Genomic DNA, 16,913 nt, shown 5'->3' with positions numbered 1-16,913 from the left:
ATAATAAAGATTTTGTTTTTCTCATGCTGTGTTTGTGTGTTTTACCATAAAAAACATTACAACAAATGCAAGCATAAGAGATAAAAGGAATAATGCTGCCTTTTCCTTAATACACAAGTTGATTTTTTCGTCTTCTTTTTTTTTAACGTTTTCTTTATTTGTATCACTTTATTATTATCAATTTCTCTGTGTCAATATGTCGACATCTGTAATGTTGGCTCGTACAGGGAAAGAACAGTTTGAGACAAGATGAAGCTTGATTTGCATTTAATGCAGTGATCAGCACTGACCACATGATGGGGCCAAAGGCATTTCTATTAACTAACAGTGTGAAAGTTTCATATTAGATACAAACAGTAATGATCAACTGACAGTGTGATTTACATTTCCCTGTTTTTTCCATCTTTAGTGCAACATGGCCTTAAAAACATTTGGGTAAAGTGTGCTTTTCCTGTACAAAAATAGATATTCCAGTTGAAAACTAATTCTTTAAAGACTTAAATGGCATCAACCATCAGTGACAGCTCTTCATGTCAGTTTTTTTTATTAGTGGAATAAAAAAAATTACATTTTTTTTCTTTCAAGCTTCATGAAGGAAAACTGTCATCTGTCACTTGTTGGGTTGAAGGAAGTAATTGAGAAAGAAAAGAGATAGAACAGCAGGGTTTAATGGGTGAAAATTTAACTTGCACATAATTTTTTCAAACTCACTCTCATATCATTACTTAGACCACAGAACACTGTAGTTGAAACTACATCCTTTTATTCCCCAGAAGTTAAGTCATCTTGTCTATAATGAGCCTGCACTCTTTTTTTAGTTGCTCATTTCTTTGTTTTGTCCAGGCTTTCTAAATACAGTTTTTTATTTTGTTCATTACTCATGTATTTTTTTCACTTCTCATGTATATCACAACATCCTCAGTGCTTTTCTGTTTTTTTATGTCTGGAAAAGGAAAATACAATTTACAAAACTATTATATTTCATTCACACTCATCTGTACATTCCATGAAGTGACCTAGTCTGCAAAAAAAATCAGCATCTCCCTTAAAATTATTTGTGCCTGTTGATTGATAATTCAACATATCTGCTATGCGCAACAAACAAGACAGACGGGACTTGCGGCAGAAAAGCCGATCAGCTGATCATTGATCAGTTTCATGATTGAAGTGGCATCAGGAAAGGGAGGGGGAGAGAATGAGAGAAGAAGAGGCAGCTGTGCACTGTAAAGACACAGAATAACTCCAGTTTTGTGTGTTTTTTCATTCAAGCTGAAATACAGGACAAATTGCGTTCCTTTTCACCTCAATGCCATTTTCTTATGTTTGTCTGTGATAAGATTGCTTTCAGAGCCGTTGCCCAAGCAAGGGGGAGGATGCATCTGACCTCCTCGGCTGTAATTGGTCCACCACCTTTCACTGTATATACCACTGTATATACCATTACAGGCCACATGTTTTCTTTAAAAACATGTGGCCTGGGAATAATTGGGTTACAACTGTAGCAGTCCAATGAGGTGGCCTTGATTTGGAGAATGACTCCATTTACTTTTGACTGACTGCCTGCTGCTCCCACATCTCCACCTTTTATCTTGTATTCAGGATCAAGATTTTATTGTATAGGCCTGACAGGCAGCCAGATGTGAGAGGGGAACACAGACTGAGCATTAATATACAGGACTAACCCACATTCAGGATATGAGGTGACAAAAAGTAACAGTTAAAAGTAATGGTGATTAAAAGTAACAATGTTACTAACGGCTTTCCTTTTTTCAGTAACAAGTAATCTAACTAATTACTATTTCTCCTGCTCCTGTCATGTTTCACTCCGGAGATTCAGAAGCGATTGGCGATCGTACACCAGTAAAGACCCAATTTCCTAAGTTCTGATCAAAATACAGTTCCGATTGCTAATGGAGGACAGAAATTCTGGTACCCACTGCTGTCACATATACCGACTTACCTATGCCATGTTGTTATGCTACATCCCTGGCCTAGGCCCATACCTCTGCCCCAGCTCCTGTCAGTGTTGGCCAGGTAAACGCCAGATTGCTGGTACACAAATCTTTTATTCTGATGGAGTTATTCACCTCCTGGAACCTGGACTTCAGGTGTCCCCTAACCCTAACACTGGTGAGTCCAGTATTTCATCCAAACCTCTACCAACAGGTTGATCCTATTTTAACACACCTAGGACATCAGGGAGAGGAGGCGGTACAGTGGTTGTTTTAAAAAAGAATTTTAAATGTAAACAGTGCTTTTTACAGCCTTTATCTTCCAGATTTGAGCTGACGTGTTTTGAAGTCAATCACTCAGTGCTCTTTGCTGTTATTGTGCCCCTAAATACAATAAGAATTCATAAGTGAGTTTTCAGAATTTATAGCCTGTGTGTTCTGTTTCAAGTTCCAGTTGGGTTTCTGTTTTGCTTTTTGCCAGCCATAAAGCTGAGGTTCTTTCAGTTGAGTTTAAGTTTCCGCCTCTGTGAATCTGCACATTGGGTCCATTTCCTGCCCGCCTGCACACAGACCAGGACAGAACGACACGACCACAACATGGACCCAGCAGACTCACGTTTTGCCTCGGAGGAGGAATAGCTTGCGCAGCTATGGGACTACTGCAGGAGCGTAATCCATGCCGCAGACAATTGCAAGCAGCACATACAGGTGGTGTTCTTTGACAACTTCCTGTCCTCCACTCCCTGATCGGTGAGTTTTGTGGACATTAAAAAACTGACTCAGTCACCGGCCCAGTTTTCTGCACAGTCTGCAGTTCAGTTACCTGCTGTGTTGCCTTCGGTTCAGTGTTATTGTTATTGTTGCTCAGTCACTAGGTCCTCTGACTCAGTCATCCATTTTGTTATCTGTTCAGTTATCTGCTCAGTCTGCAGTTTGGTCACCTACCCTGTCAGCAGCTCAGCTTGTAGCGCAGCCTGCCGCTCAACCGTTAGCCCACTCACCGGCTCAGCCTGTATCCCACTCACCAGCTCAGCCATTAGCTCTGCCCGCAGCTCAGTTATCTGTTCAGTCAAGGGTCTACATACCTGCTGACCCTGTGTTGCCTCTGCTGGAGGGTCAGAGGGGCCCATCCAGCCTTCCTCTGTTCCTGCTGGGGGTTCTGGAGAACCGCGCCAGCCTTTGTCTGAATCTGCTGGAGGGTCCGAGGGGCCCGTTCAGCCTTCTGCCTCCGCTGGAGGAGTCTTCCACGCGGCCGGCCTCTTAAACCTGCTCAGCTCCCGCCGCCGTCTTCCACACAGTCGGCCTCCGGATCTGCTCAGGCTTCAATTCTAGGATTCTTTTTTCATTATATTTACAGCCCTTGGGAACCATCCTTAGAAGGCATGGAATATCCTTCCACTGTTACGCCGACAACTGCCAGATTTATCTGCCTCTGAAGCAGAAAGATGCCTTCTGTATTAAATTGCTTCTGTCATGTCTAGAAGATATTGAAACTTGGATTGACCCAAAACCTTTTAAAATGTAATTCAAGCAAAACAAAGGTGATCGTATTTAGTTCAAGCAGACCTTGTGATTCTGCCTCTATTGATTTAGGAACCCGGCAGAGTCTTTCAAACTTGTTGTTACTAACTTAGGTTTTAATTAACTGATTTTATTGTTTTAATTTAATTTCAATTATTAGTTTATTTTTAAAATATAATTTAATGTATTGTTTTTTTCTCATGTCAAGTGTACAGCACTTTGTTTTCAGCTATGAGTTGTCTGAAAGTGCTATATAAATAAATTGCTTGCTTGCTAGCTAGACCAATTTGTACATCTGTGGGTCAATAGCTGCTTTCTTTAGAAGCAAAGAGGATGACCATAGGCCAACCTTCAGTCTATTAAAAATTCACAGTGCAGTCTCACGCTACCACATAGAACACATGCCCTCCTTAAATGGTGAGTGAAAGCTTTTAATTTGAATCTATGCAGGTTGATACTGATTAAAACAAGATAGATTCTTTAATCTACAAATGTATACTATTCTTTAGATATTATTTAACCTTTTTTTGATTTATACAGAAACAACTTTGTATGTAACCTTGTAAATGTTTGAATAAATTAGGGCGAGCATAACTTTAAATATAGTGTGACATGTTTCAAAATGTTGACGTCTGTGTTACAGAAACAATGATTATCATCTACATTAGCATTGCAGTTCTGGCAACAACAGCCCTGGCAAAAGGTACTCAGTTTAATAGTATGTTGTACTCAGCTTTCAATACAAAAATATTGATTGAATGACCTATAATTAAAAAATTATTTATTATAGTTAAAGATTTATATTTGAGGATTACTTATAGTACTTACAGTACAGTTAGCAATTATACTGGATGAGCCTAAAATTAAAATATATAATTTGTCAGTTGTATTTTATTTGTATATTTGATTTCCTTTTAATCTATATTTTACATAATATGTTGGGGGGTTTTTTTCTTTTAGGCTCAGGTGAATGCATTTTCTCTGAATCTTCTGCAACTTGTTTTGGAGCTACAGGACAGCCGCTAATTTTTCATCTGTCATATAAACGTGGTACTTCGATTGTAATCACGAAGGATGACAAACACAGGATTTTGAAAATAAGCAATCAAGGGAAAGTTACATTAGATAAGGAATATGTAAATCAGTCAGACAGCATAGACACTGTAATACTCAAAGTAGGTGAAGCCACGAAGAAACATTCTGGACATTACCAGTTGGAAGAACATGATCATGATGGAAAGTTACTGAAAAAAATTAATGTATATCTAAAAATACAAGGTAAGTTGTTTTTTTGTTTGTTTGTTTGTTTTGTTTTAAACTCAAATTTTGTTGTGTTTGTTAAGATATACAAACTTTTATGTTTTTTTAAAACACACACATTGAAAACCTAGTAAATGTTAAAAAGTCAATAAATGTTAGACATGTAATAGACAATATTTCAGACTTAACAATACATCTATCATAAGTTGTATGAATTTTAGTTAATTTTAGGAACTGCAGCAATGTGCTTGTGTTTGATGGTGGACTGTAAATTGGAAAGTTAACACTGAATAACAATTTAGAACCAGAACACCAGTGATGGAGTAGCTCACAGTCCATCACAATTCATGTTATTATCTGTAAAATGATAAATCTGATCTTGACATAGAGCACAATTTGGTGTCAACTTAGGTGATTTTTTATTTATTTATTTTTTGCAAATTTCACTTTAAGGCTGATTAGGTAATCACTATGTGGCGATCGTGGTTCAGGGGGTTGGGAAGCCCATCTTGTAATCGGAAGGTTGCCGGTTTGATCCCCAGCTCTGTCTGTCAGTAGGCGGCAGACACTTCACCTGCCTCCTACTGGTCGATGGCTCGATATGGCAGCCTCGCTTCTGTCAGTCTGCCCCAGGGCTACTGTGGCTACAACTGTAGCTTGCCTCCATCAGTGTGTGAATGTGAGAGTGAATGAATAGTGGAATTGTAATGGAAAGTGCTTTGAGGGTCTCAAAAAGCGCTATATAAATGCAATCCATTATGTGCAAGTTTGATTCAATTCTCACCAATATTGTAGAAGGATGATGGGCAACTAGCCCTGCATAAGCTCACTTGGTGTTAGGCTTGATGGGTTAATAATTCATTTTAATTTTTAACCTTCAAATCTGCAAATGCAAGTATACTTTTAATGTGTTTGCTTTGCAGATTTTAAAATTATGCACTTAATGCAGTGTACAGTTAAACAGATATTTAGGGGAAAAGCTGAAAACTGAATTGAAGTTTGAGAATTGTCAGTTACACTGAATATGGGAAAAACCAAAATGCAAACACGGAAGGTATATCATTGAAATTTTATTTTTCTTTCAGCAATTTAATTGACATGAACTTTCAATTAATTCCTGATAAGGAAAACATGTACATGCATAAACTCTACTGGTATGCATTTGATCTCAGTCAAGAAAATTAAAACAGGTTTATTTTTTAGTCAAGCTAACAAAATGTGTTTTTTCATTACTCTGAAATTTGTCACGTCTATTTTTCTTTTCTTTTTTTCTTTGTCCTTTTTGTTGTCTCTTCTAGCTCCAGTGTCAAAGCCAGGCCTGTCTCAGAAATGCTTGTCATCAGAACAGATGAAAGTCAGCTGCTTCTCTGAAGGAGATGGAGTACAATTCATTTTGAATTTGGATGGTCAGATACTTACACAAAGCAACGATCACAACCAATCTCTAAACATCAGTACATCCCAGTTCTCATATCTTACTGTCGACTTACATGGGAAGCTGAATGGAAACCTTAGTTGCCAAGTTTGGAATAATATTAGCAGAAATGAAACAGTTATTCACCTGGCAGCCTGCAAAGGTAGAGTATTTAAAATCTATTGTTTAACAGTTCAATAATATTATCTGATACAGTACTGCAAACCTATTCAAATGGCGGCCCGCGGGCCACATGTGGCCCAGAAGCAACCTGCGAGTGGCCCTGCCTGTGGTCCTGGCAGAAACGCAGAGAAAACGCAATACATAAATTAATTAATTAATTTTAAAAAAGAAAAAAATGAAATTGTGCATATATGTCCGTTTTTTGATGGCAAATTGTTCGGCTTACTACCGTTAGACCTGGCGAAATAATGTTTGAGAAGATTTCAGCTTTTTTGAGGAAAGTGGTCTGCATATGAAGCGTGTCTGTATACATGTGACGGATGGGGCTCCATCCATGGCAGGTAAAGTGAGTGGTTTGGCAGCGCGGTGGTTGGCTGTTGCACCTCAGTTGAGAACCTTACACTGCATTGTGCATCAGACAGTGTTGTGCGCAAAACTAAGTACAGAGCTCAAAACGACAATGGACGGCGTCATGGCTACAATTAATTTTATTCGCTCAACATCAAGCCTCCAGCACCGCTTATTCCGCATGATGCTCTCAGAAAAGTCTGCTGAGCACCATGACCTGCTATCGCACAGTGTCAGGTGGCTGTCCAAAGGCAGCATTTTCCTCTGCAACAGCAGGCAAAACCCCCCCAGAAACAGCAGATGTGACCATTGTCCTTTAAAATGTGTCTGGGTGTGCAAAATATTTATTTCATTTTGAAAAGGAATTATCAAAATGTTCATTATTTTAAATGTGCAAAAAAGTTTAGTTATAGCTGCCTTTTTTAAAATGGACCTTTTGGTATGCATTTGTGAGAGGTTACCAGATTTCTCATTCAGAATCTCATTCAGTTTTCCTTTTCAGTCTCACTTTTCTGTATTAGTTCCAGCTGTGTTCCCTAGTGTTTCCCATGGCCTCATGATAGGGTGTGTATTTAAGCCCACTGTCTTCCTCTGCTCAATGTTGCATCGTCCTGGTTGCTGTGTGTTTCCCTGAGGTACTTCATTGTTCCTGGCTACTCTTAGCTCCCAGTTCCAAGTTCTTAGTTTCCTGTTTCGTTTTCTTGTATTTAGTGTTCCTGAGTTTTTGCTGTTACAGCAAAAAAGCTGCCCCCTTTAGTTCATCCTTAAGTATTTGATTCCTGCAATTGGCGTCCCAACCTCTGCCTGCCATGCAGACGGTTATGACAAAAACAGTTTACCTTTCAGCCTCAGTGTCTTCAAATTGCAGTATTGGATGTCACTTATGAATTCTTGTGGGTACAAGTTATTATACATGCCCTGATCTTACTGTATGTTCAACATCAGGTGGATGGAACAATGGAACAAAATATAAAGAAATATCTGAGAAGCATTTTGGTATCTTTCATTTTGTCAAGATATTCAATATTGTCTAACATTTGCTTTTGAATTTCAGATTCTGTTACAACCTTGACAGTGATAGCAACTGTCATCACGCTCTTTATCGTTGTGGCTTTGAGTTTGGCTGTAAAACAGTTTTGTGAAAAAACAAGACCAACAACTGTTGATGAGGGTAAGTGAAATACTTAAACATCACTTGGGAAAAAAGACTTTTAAAACAATATACCTTCCTCCAAAACACAATATACTTTTTTGTTTATTTTTCCCCCTCAGATGATGTTGACAGTGACATTATCTACAGAGATGTTAAAGTGACAAATGATAACAAATTAAACAAAATTAACTCAGGAGAATCAGCTGGGATAGGTTCCAGCACTGAACTTGACTCTGAAGTGGATCAGCCATGAAGAAGATGGATTGATGAATTTTTTTGCTTGTATTCCAAAATTTTTGTTATTGATTATTTGTTATTATGTTTTTCACTATCGAGTTATCCTAATTACTCAAGGATTCATCAATCAAAAGGACTAACATGAATGATAAGCAAAACTATTGTGTTATTGCTGTGAGGAACATGTTAACAGAGGACAAACTATATATATATATATATATATATATATATATATATATATATATATATATACATACATACATACATACATACATACATATATATATATATATATATATATATATATATATATATACATATATATATATATATATATATATATATATATATATATATATATATATATATATATCGCTCAGCCGAGCAACAGAGAAGGCTCGGCTGAGCGATAAAAAGACTGAACTGCATCACTATTTTTGTTGAATAGATTTTATTGTGCCTTAACTGGGTTCTGTAGGCAGTTTATAACTTTAGCGAGGATAGGGAGATTAATCAATTACGCTGCATTATTGACGTCTGCAGTCGGGTGCTCTCATGTTCGCTCTGTTTACGTAGCTCTGTTAGCTTGGTAATTTAGACCAGCGGTCCCCAACCCCCGGGCCATGGACCGGTACTGGTCTGTGAGTCGTTTGGTACCGGGCCGTGAGTGTTGAGGTTTGGGTGTGAAATTTACGGTCTTCAGGGTTTTTATTCGTTTTTATTGTTAATATTTATTGTTTTTATTGTTACCTCAGTTTCCCTGTGTCTTTTCCTGTGTGTTATGAATAAATTTTATTTTATTTTTTTTGGTACCGGTACTGGTTTTATTTTGTTGTATTTAACCGCGACACCTTAAATGCCGGTCCGTAAAAATATTGCCTGACATAAACCGGTCCGTGGCGCACAAAAGATTGGGGACCGGATTTAGACAATAGGCTGTTGACAGAGTAACGTTAAGGTTCGGTTCAAAAGGATAAAACAATGCTTGTGTAGTTGTGTCGAATTGCATGCACTTGTGGGAGTTATACGGTACATATAAGTTGCTCTGTCAGATATAGCCTATAGGCTATAGGCTAGTTAACCTTAGCAGAGCTTCCCGTTGTCCATTCACTCATTAACTTAGCTGAAACTCCCCACATGGATTTGGCCAACCAAATGGAAAAGAGTGCTCCTGCTGCCACCTCTTGGTCCTCCCCCAGCCAAAACAACTTGATCAAGTTCTGTGAGGAAGCATTTTACACTCAGTGCTGCAGATGAAACCAAACTGATATGTAATGTGTGCAAAAGTCAGATCAGCAGAGGCAGAGATATCAAACATCTGTCAACATCTGTTATGCATAATCATATGCACTTAAAGCATTTTATTCCTGGTACTGTCTGCCAACTACCCCCACCAGCACCAATTCATCATCACAGCCATGTTCTGCCCCTGCAAGTCAGTTTCACTGTCTGTTCTGCATCCTCCAACAAAGACTGGTGGTGGTTGGGGTTCATGATGTTCACAATGGTATTTTATTAGTTGTTGGTTTAACCATGGATGAGTCAATGGCTGGTGTTATTTTCTTTTCAGTGACATTCCTTGTTACATGTTCATTACTGGATTTATGCAAAAACATCTGCTAATATAGCATATCCATAATTATTATAATGGATATAATTAAAGAATACTTACACTATAACATTAATTAGAAGTGTAATGCAAAAAACTGGATTTTTACGCCTATTTTGAATTTTACTCGAATACAAATACTTTTCCCCCATCAACAAATACAGATACAAATACCGGCTCTGATACATATATATACACACGTGTGTGTGTGTGTGTGTGTGTGTGTGTGTGTGTGTGTGTGTGCGTGTGCGTGTGCGTGCAAAGCGTGTGTGTGTGTGTGTATATATATATATATATATATATATATATATATATATATATATGAGAGCGAGAGATACTAGACTTGTGCAAAAAATGCTTCTGTCCATCACATAAGGAAGTTATATTCAAAAGTAAACTCTACATTTTTTTTAAATTAGTCTAATTTCATGCACTGTAACCACATCTCTTTCTCTTTCATTATATTAGTGTGTCTCTCTGTTTTATTGTATCTTTGTAGCTAAAAATAAACACCCTAGTCGTTACTTGTCTGAAGCAGAGACTGGAAAAAGTTGTGGTCTAAACACACTAGCGCATGTTCGATTCTTATGTCTTATTTGAAACTTCCTGTTAGTGTCTTAACAAAGTTTGGTATACTATACAAGACATGGAAAAAAAAGTGCTTTAAGCATATGTCCACCATAATTCTGAGAAGCACAGTTCAATAACAGGAAATGAGCTCTTACTGCACCTCACATATCTCATGTTCTGTTACTATAATTTCATGATTTTGCTATCACCAATAAATGTATCACAGTGCATTAACATAGGCTTTAAAAATATAATTCACACTTAATGAGATGACTGTCAGTGTAAAGGTCTGTAAAGACCCGATAGGTTTATGATCTCATTTAATTTAGGAATTCCTCACCATGGACATACTTCAGGTGCTACATGCAAATGTTATATAACCAAGGGCCTGAGGGATGAGCCTCACCACCAACTTGTGTTTAACTACTGTCAGTGGGATCATAACTGGCAAGAAAATGTCAGAAATGGGAAATAAAGTGGTTAATTGGAAGCTCTGAATGTCTTAACCACCTGATCAAATGCAATAAGGTGTTTCTACATCAGGGATGTCAAACTACAGTCCTCAAGGGCTGGTTTACTGAAACTTTTAAATGTGTCTGTGCTGCAACACACCTGAAAAAAATTAGTAGGCCATTAGCTAGACTCAATAGAACTTGACTGCATGCTGAGGTGGCAATTCAGCCAGTTGCTCCATGTTACAGCAGCTCATGAGTGAATGAACATGGTGCAATAAAAGTACTTTTAGAAGTACATTTAAAAAAATACTTACATTTATTTAAATTTACTTGAGTAGGGTTAGGAGCTGCATCTTTTACTTTAATTGGCTGTCACGGTTTGGTTGTGTGGCAGGCAGGAGGAGGACCCAAATGCAGGACTCAGCATATATGACTTAAGGCGGCAGCTTTATTTGCTGGCAAAAAACAAACTGAGAACATAATACATGAGCTCTAGAAAAATAAAACAAAACTCAAACTAGGAAGAACGACCTGCACTTGGAGTTCATGACATGACGTGACATGACATGACATGACCTAACAAAACACGATGGGTGAGGAACACACAGCTAATGCGAAGGTACGACGTGACACTGAGCAGGGGAAGACTCAGAACTAAAATACACAAGTAGGAACACGAGAGGATGGGAAACAGGTGGGAACACAGCTGGGTCTAATCAGACATAAAGAGATGAGGGAAGGCAAAACTAGATACACTGACGAGGGCCAAGGACTATCAAAATAAAAGAGGAAACACACGACAGGCCCAGAGGCACGGACTTGATACAGAACAGAGGGAACACGGCCACAGGGGCAGGAGTGACATGAGATGCAACTGACTGGGGGAAAAAGACAAAAAACATGAAATAAACCCATACTCAACACCAGGCCACAGGAAAAAAACCTAAGAAGAGAGCAAAAGAAGAACTACAGGGCTAGAAATACAAAACAGAGACCAAAACACTAGCAGTCATCACCCATTATGAAATCAAAACTCAATAGTAATGATACAAAAATCAAAACAACAGCATTTTATTCTGTAAAAGATAATTTAATTTTGTGTCAATTCTCATACAAAGCAAAGATTACAACCAATCATTGAGCAACTGGACAGCGGAGAAATCCAGTGTTTCAAATGTTACCATAAACATAAGCTAACTTAAAATTTTATGTACTAATTTTGGCACCTGGCGGCCTGCAGAGGTAAAGTCTTTACAAGATTTTGTTTACTAGATTAATAATGTTTTCTGACATATAACTGCATATTTTATTTCAGGGAATATACATATAAACTAAATTAGTTTTCAGTTATACATACAGCACTGTTTTCGGTCACATATGTAAGTGTTCAAAAATATAGTGTAACTCTACATATGTATTTAAACTTTTTGGGGCAATAATTCAAACTGAAGGTACCGTAACTACATTTGTTTTTCTTCCATTTTATCAGTGTATCTCTGTGCTGTATTTTAGCTTTGTAGATAAAAATAATCAACCTAGTTTGACAGTGAGACAGTGAGAATGGAACAACTTGTGGTGTAAATACACACTATTGTTCATTTGGTTTTCATATCTAATGTGAAACTTCCTGTTAGCTTCATCGAACAAGCTTTGATAATTCGCACTATGTTGCTGAGTGTGCTATGCAGGGCATGAAAAAAAAATCAATACCATGAAAAGAGGTCTGACTGCATGCCAGAGGGCAGATACTTCATTGTAATATTTTGAGATTCTATTATTTATACTGCTACTTTGGTCTGAGTAGTAAATACATGATTGTACCATTAATGTAGGTTTTAAAAATACAATCTACACTTGATGACATTACTGTTGTTGTTGTTGTTGGGTTTTTTTTGTAAAAAAAAACCCAGATTGCCTTTAATTAACGAAAGTCTTTTTCAAGCTTCTTCTTATTTATAATAAATGTATTTATTAATATATTATCATTATTATTATTATTATTATTATTATTATTGACTGTCCCATTTGGGACTGTAGAAATCAGAATTATTATCTGAATTACTGTTGTTTTAAAAGCCTGCAAAATAAAACTTTAAATGGCACTATAAGTTTATGTTTATATTTAGTAGTCCCTCACCATGTGCATACTACAGGTTCTATATGTTAGAAAAAGACAAAATTTTTATATGACCTCTGTACACCACTGGTGATCTTAACCCTTGCTTGCTGTGTCAGGTACTGTCTCACTCTAGGGAGCTGAATTATCCAGCACTGGGAGTCAGGTCTCCTGGGTCGTTGACCCAATGTTTTCAGTTTGTTCATGTTCTCTGTTTATGTTCAACATGTTCATGTTTCTAGTTTTATTGTGTTTGTCATCTGTCTCCGTGCCTTATGTTCCATTCTATTTCCTGTGTGTCATTAGTTAGATTCAGTTCAGCTGTGTTCTTACCTGTGTCTAATCATCATTGTTATCCATTGTATTATCCATTGTAAGCCCTCAGTTTCCCTCAGTTCCTTGTCTTGTCATTGCCTAATTTGCGTTTGTGTTTTTCAGGTCAGTTAGCCAGCCATTTAGTGTTTCAGTCAGCATTAGTCGATCTGTTAAATTCTGGTCACCCTGCGTTCCTAATAAACGCTGTCCACGTCCTTCACCAGCCTGTGAGTCCTGCATTTGGGTCCTGTCTTCCTCTTCTCCACATTCACACAGTGATCGCCTGGGACACTTTCCATAAATGAAGGATGAATGGTTTAATATTAATAATCTTTCATATTCTGTGGAGCATACTACTAAATAATTTAAATAGTAAACACCTTGCTATTTCCCTCCTGAATAGTTGAACTGTCACATTGCTTCACACCGCCAAACAGCAACTGCACTTTATGTACATTCTGTGGTATTCATATTTGTAATCCTGTATTTTTTCTATATAAGGTTTTCGATTGTTTTTTTTTATTGTGGTTTATGTATATTGTTCATTGTCTCACTTATATATTGTGTGTTTTACATTGCTGTGCTTGAGAGACACTATCGTTTACTTGGCCAATAAATGCAATTCTGATTCAACTAAATACTTTAACAAAAACAGCAACAACACTAAGAACAATAATACTTATTTATATAGCACTTTTAAAAGACGGGCTATTGAAGTTAAAAAGTACTTCTCAAGATAAGAAACAATGTGAGCTATTGGAAAGGAGGTGAAACAATTTTGAAAGAGAAATAACTATAATGGAGACAAAGAAAAAGGCTGCTTACAAACACACATGCCTTTAAGAGCGATTGAAAGGATAAACCTGAGCTCACCAATCTGATCTTCTCAGGGAAATGATTCAAGAGAATGGGTTCCCTGACAGAAAGTCTTTTCCACTTCAGTTTAATCATCTCAGATCATTTTCTTTGTTAAAATTTAAGTTGTTAGTGCAACTGAAAAATCAATAGAAGAATTAAATTAAGGTCATTACAGCTCACATAATTTATACTTAGAACTGTAAACTCAAACATCTATACAGTTTGAAAAATTATTCTAACTTACGCCAGCAGTCTTTATCCAACTAATATATGACATAATTAGTTGGCAACTTGTATTGTCGTTAAAATGAGAACAAATAAAATAACGCCCCAAGTTTCTGAGTAGTTCAATGATTCTACATACTTCCTACATTCTAAGAAAACCACAAGACAAATAGAGTAGATTGCCCAAAACTATCCTGCTGCCACTAAGAGGAAGGTGCATGTGAGTAATGCTACGCTTATGATTTTAAGAAATGCATAAAAACTACTATACTTTTCATTTTAAAATGATCCAAAACAGAAGAGATAACAAGAAATAACGCAAAAGACAGCACAGGTTTACTAAATTATCTTTTTAATCTGAAGTGAAAACTTGCTATTTATGGCTATGTGCGTCATTTAGTATCGGCCACTCTGCAAACATTTTATGTTGAATGCCCAGTAGAATACAGCCATGTACAAGAGTATGTATCTTTGATATACATATCAACCATATCTTACTATGCCATTTGGATATTTGTGTTTTCCAGCTTCTAATTCTAATCTGCCTGTAGTTTGGAATATTTTAGCTCTTCTTCTTGGTTTGATGGAAAAGAATACAAAAAAAGGAAAAAGCTGTGCTTTTAATAAAAGCATTTGCCAAAGGTACTGGTGGTAGCATAGAATATATATCTATTGTTTCTGAATACTACATGCAGCCTAGTATTTGACCCGATAATGACTACAGTACTAGTGTAACTGCCTCCTCAATTCTCTCCACACAAGACAGAAAGACCAGAAACAAGCCAATTGATAAACAGCAAAAGAGCCTGTATTGTAAATGTGGTGAGTGACTTTTACAATTTTTTTTTTACAATTTTGAAAAGTATAACCTTTTTAAATTTGTATATTTGTATCTCAACAACAACTGTCTTCTAATTATATAGATAATCGTCATATATCTATATTATCTGAGTGTAGCATTTATGAAATTTATTTTTATTTTTTTCTTCTTCATTTTAAAATAAAACTGAATTTTGTTGTTTACTTCGCAAGGACAATACTGAGCTGTACATCTGCACCTAAAGGATAAAGTTCCCTCTTTTGAAGATGCCAGTGTTCAAATTTTGACTGAGAAGACAGTTGGTTTAAAAGAGGAATAAAAGAGGCCATTTATGTCCACTGTTAACAGTTGGTAATACTTTAATTCTATCACAACAGAAAATGATTTTGGTCTACATGATCGTCACAGCTCTGGCGCGGACTGCTCTGGCGCAAGGTACATTTTAGCAATTGCTGAATAGAGGTGAACAAAATTGCTACTTTTATAATTTTGATATTAAGATTGAAAGTCATTCACAACAAGTATTTTACAATACTATTTATGAACTTTACTACAGTGTTGCATTATATAATATGGTGTAAATTGTCTTAGACACAGAGAGACAGGGTTTTGAAGCAACTATTTTCTAGAATTCTTAATTAGTTACTGTATTCATGAGGGTACATCACATGTAAGATTTTTACTTTTTTTTTTTAAAAAAAAAACCCCACTTTTCCCCCCCTTTTAGGAACTTTGGAATGCAATTTAACTCAACCTGGACCACAAAAGTGTTTTGGAGTACTTGACGAACCGCTCATTTTTTACCTACCTACTAATACACACACAAAGACAAGTTTGAAAAAGAATGCAAGTAACATTTTAACATTGTCAAATAATTCATTACATGTAATAAATGAAAGATACAAGAATCATATTACAGTCTTCAAAAATGGGACATTTAAGATCAACAAGTCAACAAAAAATGACTCTGGAGAGTATATGGTGGAAATACACAGCTCTACCAATGGTTCATTATTGCACACCAAAAACATCTATCTGGATATACAAGGTAGGATTGAATAATAATTATTATAATAATTTTTTTTCAAATAACATTTAACAGCAATGTACACTTTAGAAATGTGGTGTAAAGATAAATAGAAATGATCAAAGTCTTTTAATTTTTACCTGACTTGTTACCTGAAATTACAAGTAATCACAGGTTAGTTACACCTTAGTCGCAGGTTGTATTACAAAGTTTGCCTTAAAAATAAATAACTTAAATTGAATTATCTATAAAATGTTGTGTTTTTAGTTGCATATTCTCATTTTCACTTTCAAACATAGAAAGAAAACTTACACAAGCACATAATGATGATAGTTCGCAGGACTGGCACTGGATCTTTTAAAATTCCAAATAGCACTGCATCTACATACATGACTATATTTGCAAATATATCTATGTCTTTCAGCTCCTGTGTTAGAGCCAGCTACATCTCAGTTGTGTTTGTCACCAGAACAGAAGATAATCAGCTGCTCTTCTGAGGGAGATGAAGTAGAGTTTATGTTGTCTTTGGACGATAACCTACTGTTACAGACCACAACTAAGAGTACAGAAAAACACAGCATTTCAAAGGTTACCGTCACCTTACACGGTCAACTGATGGGAAAACTGGCATGTATTGTTCAAAACAATGTCAGCAGTGGCCAAAAGATCATCCACGTTACAAGCTGCACGGGTAATTACATTAAATTATTTAATTCTATTTTATATCATTATTTTAAAAAAATCGATTTATTTGATTATTGTAATTATGTCACAGCTATCTTGTGTATGAGTACATTTTCATTCCCTTTACTGAAAAAAATGTTTTGGAAATATACAGTTTGATGCATCA

The 16,913-nt window shown here is 36.4% G+C and overlaps 1 protein-coding gene across 1 annotated transcript; it reads left to right on the top strand.

The window, feature by feature from the left end:
• The first annotated feature begins 3,866 nt into the window (after positions 1 to 3,866).
• LOC120442257 lies at positions 3,867 to 8,255 on the top strand. The gene is made up of 6 exons (XM_039618329.1): positions 3,867 to 3,890; positions 4,117 to 4,176; positions 4,434 to 4,751; positions 6,032 to 6,310; positions 7,733 to 7,849; positions 7,951 to 8,255. The coding sequence occupies exons 1-6, from the start codon at positions 3,875 to 3,877 to the stop codon at positions 8,082 to 8,084; spliced, it is 924 nt and encodes a 307-aa protein (XP_039474263.1). The 5' UTR covers positions 3,867 to 3,874; the 3' UTR covers positions 8,085 to 8,255.
• The last annotated feature ends 8,658 nt before the right edge of the window (positions 8,256 to 16,913 follow it).

The sequence above is a fragment of the Oreochromis aureus genome, linkage group 10 (assembly GCF_013358895.1).
Source record: "Oreochromis aureus strain Israel breed Guangdong linkage group 10, ZZ_aureus, whole genome shotgun sequence".
Taxonomy (NCBI): domain Eukaryota; kingdom Metazoa; phylum Chordata; class Actinopteri; order Cichliformes; family Cichlidae; genus Oreochromis; species Oreochromis aureus.
The sequence above is the reverse complement of the archived record's forward strand: the minus strand, read 5'-3'. Positions and strand labels throughout refer to the sequence as shown.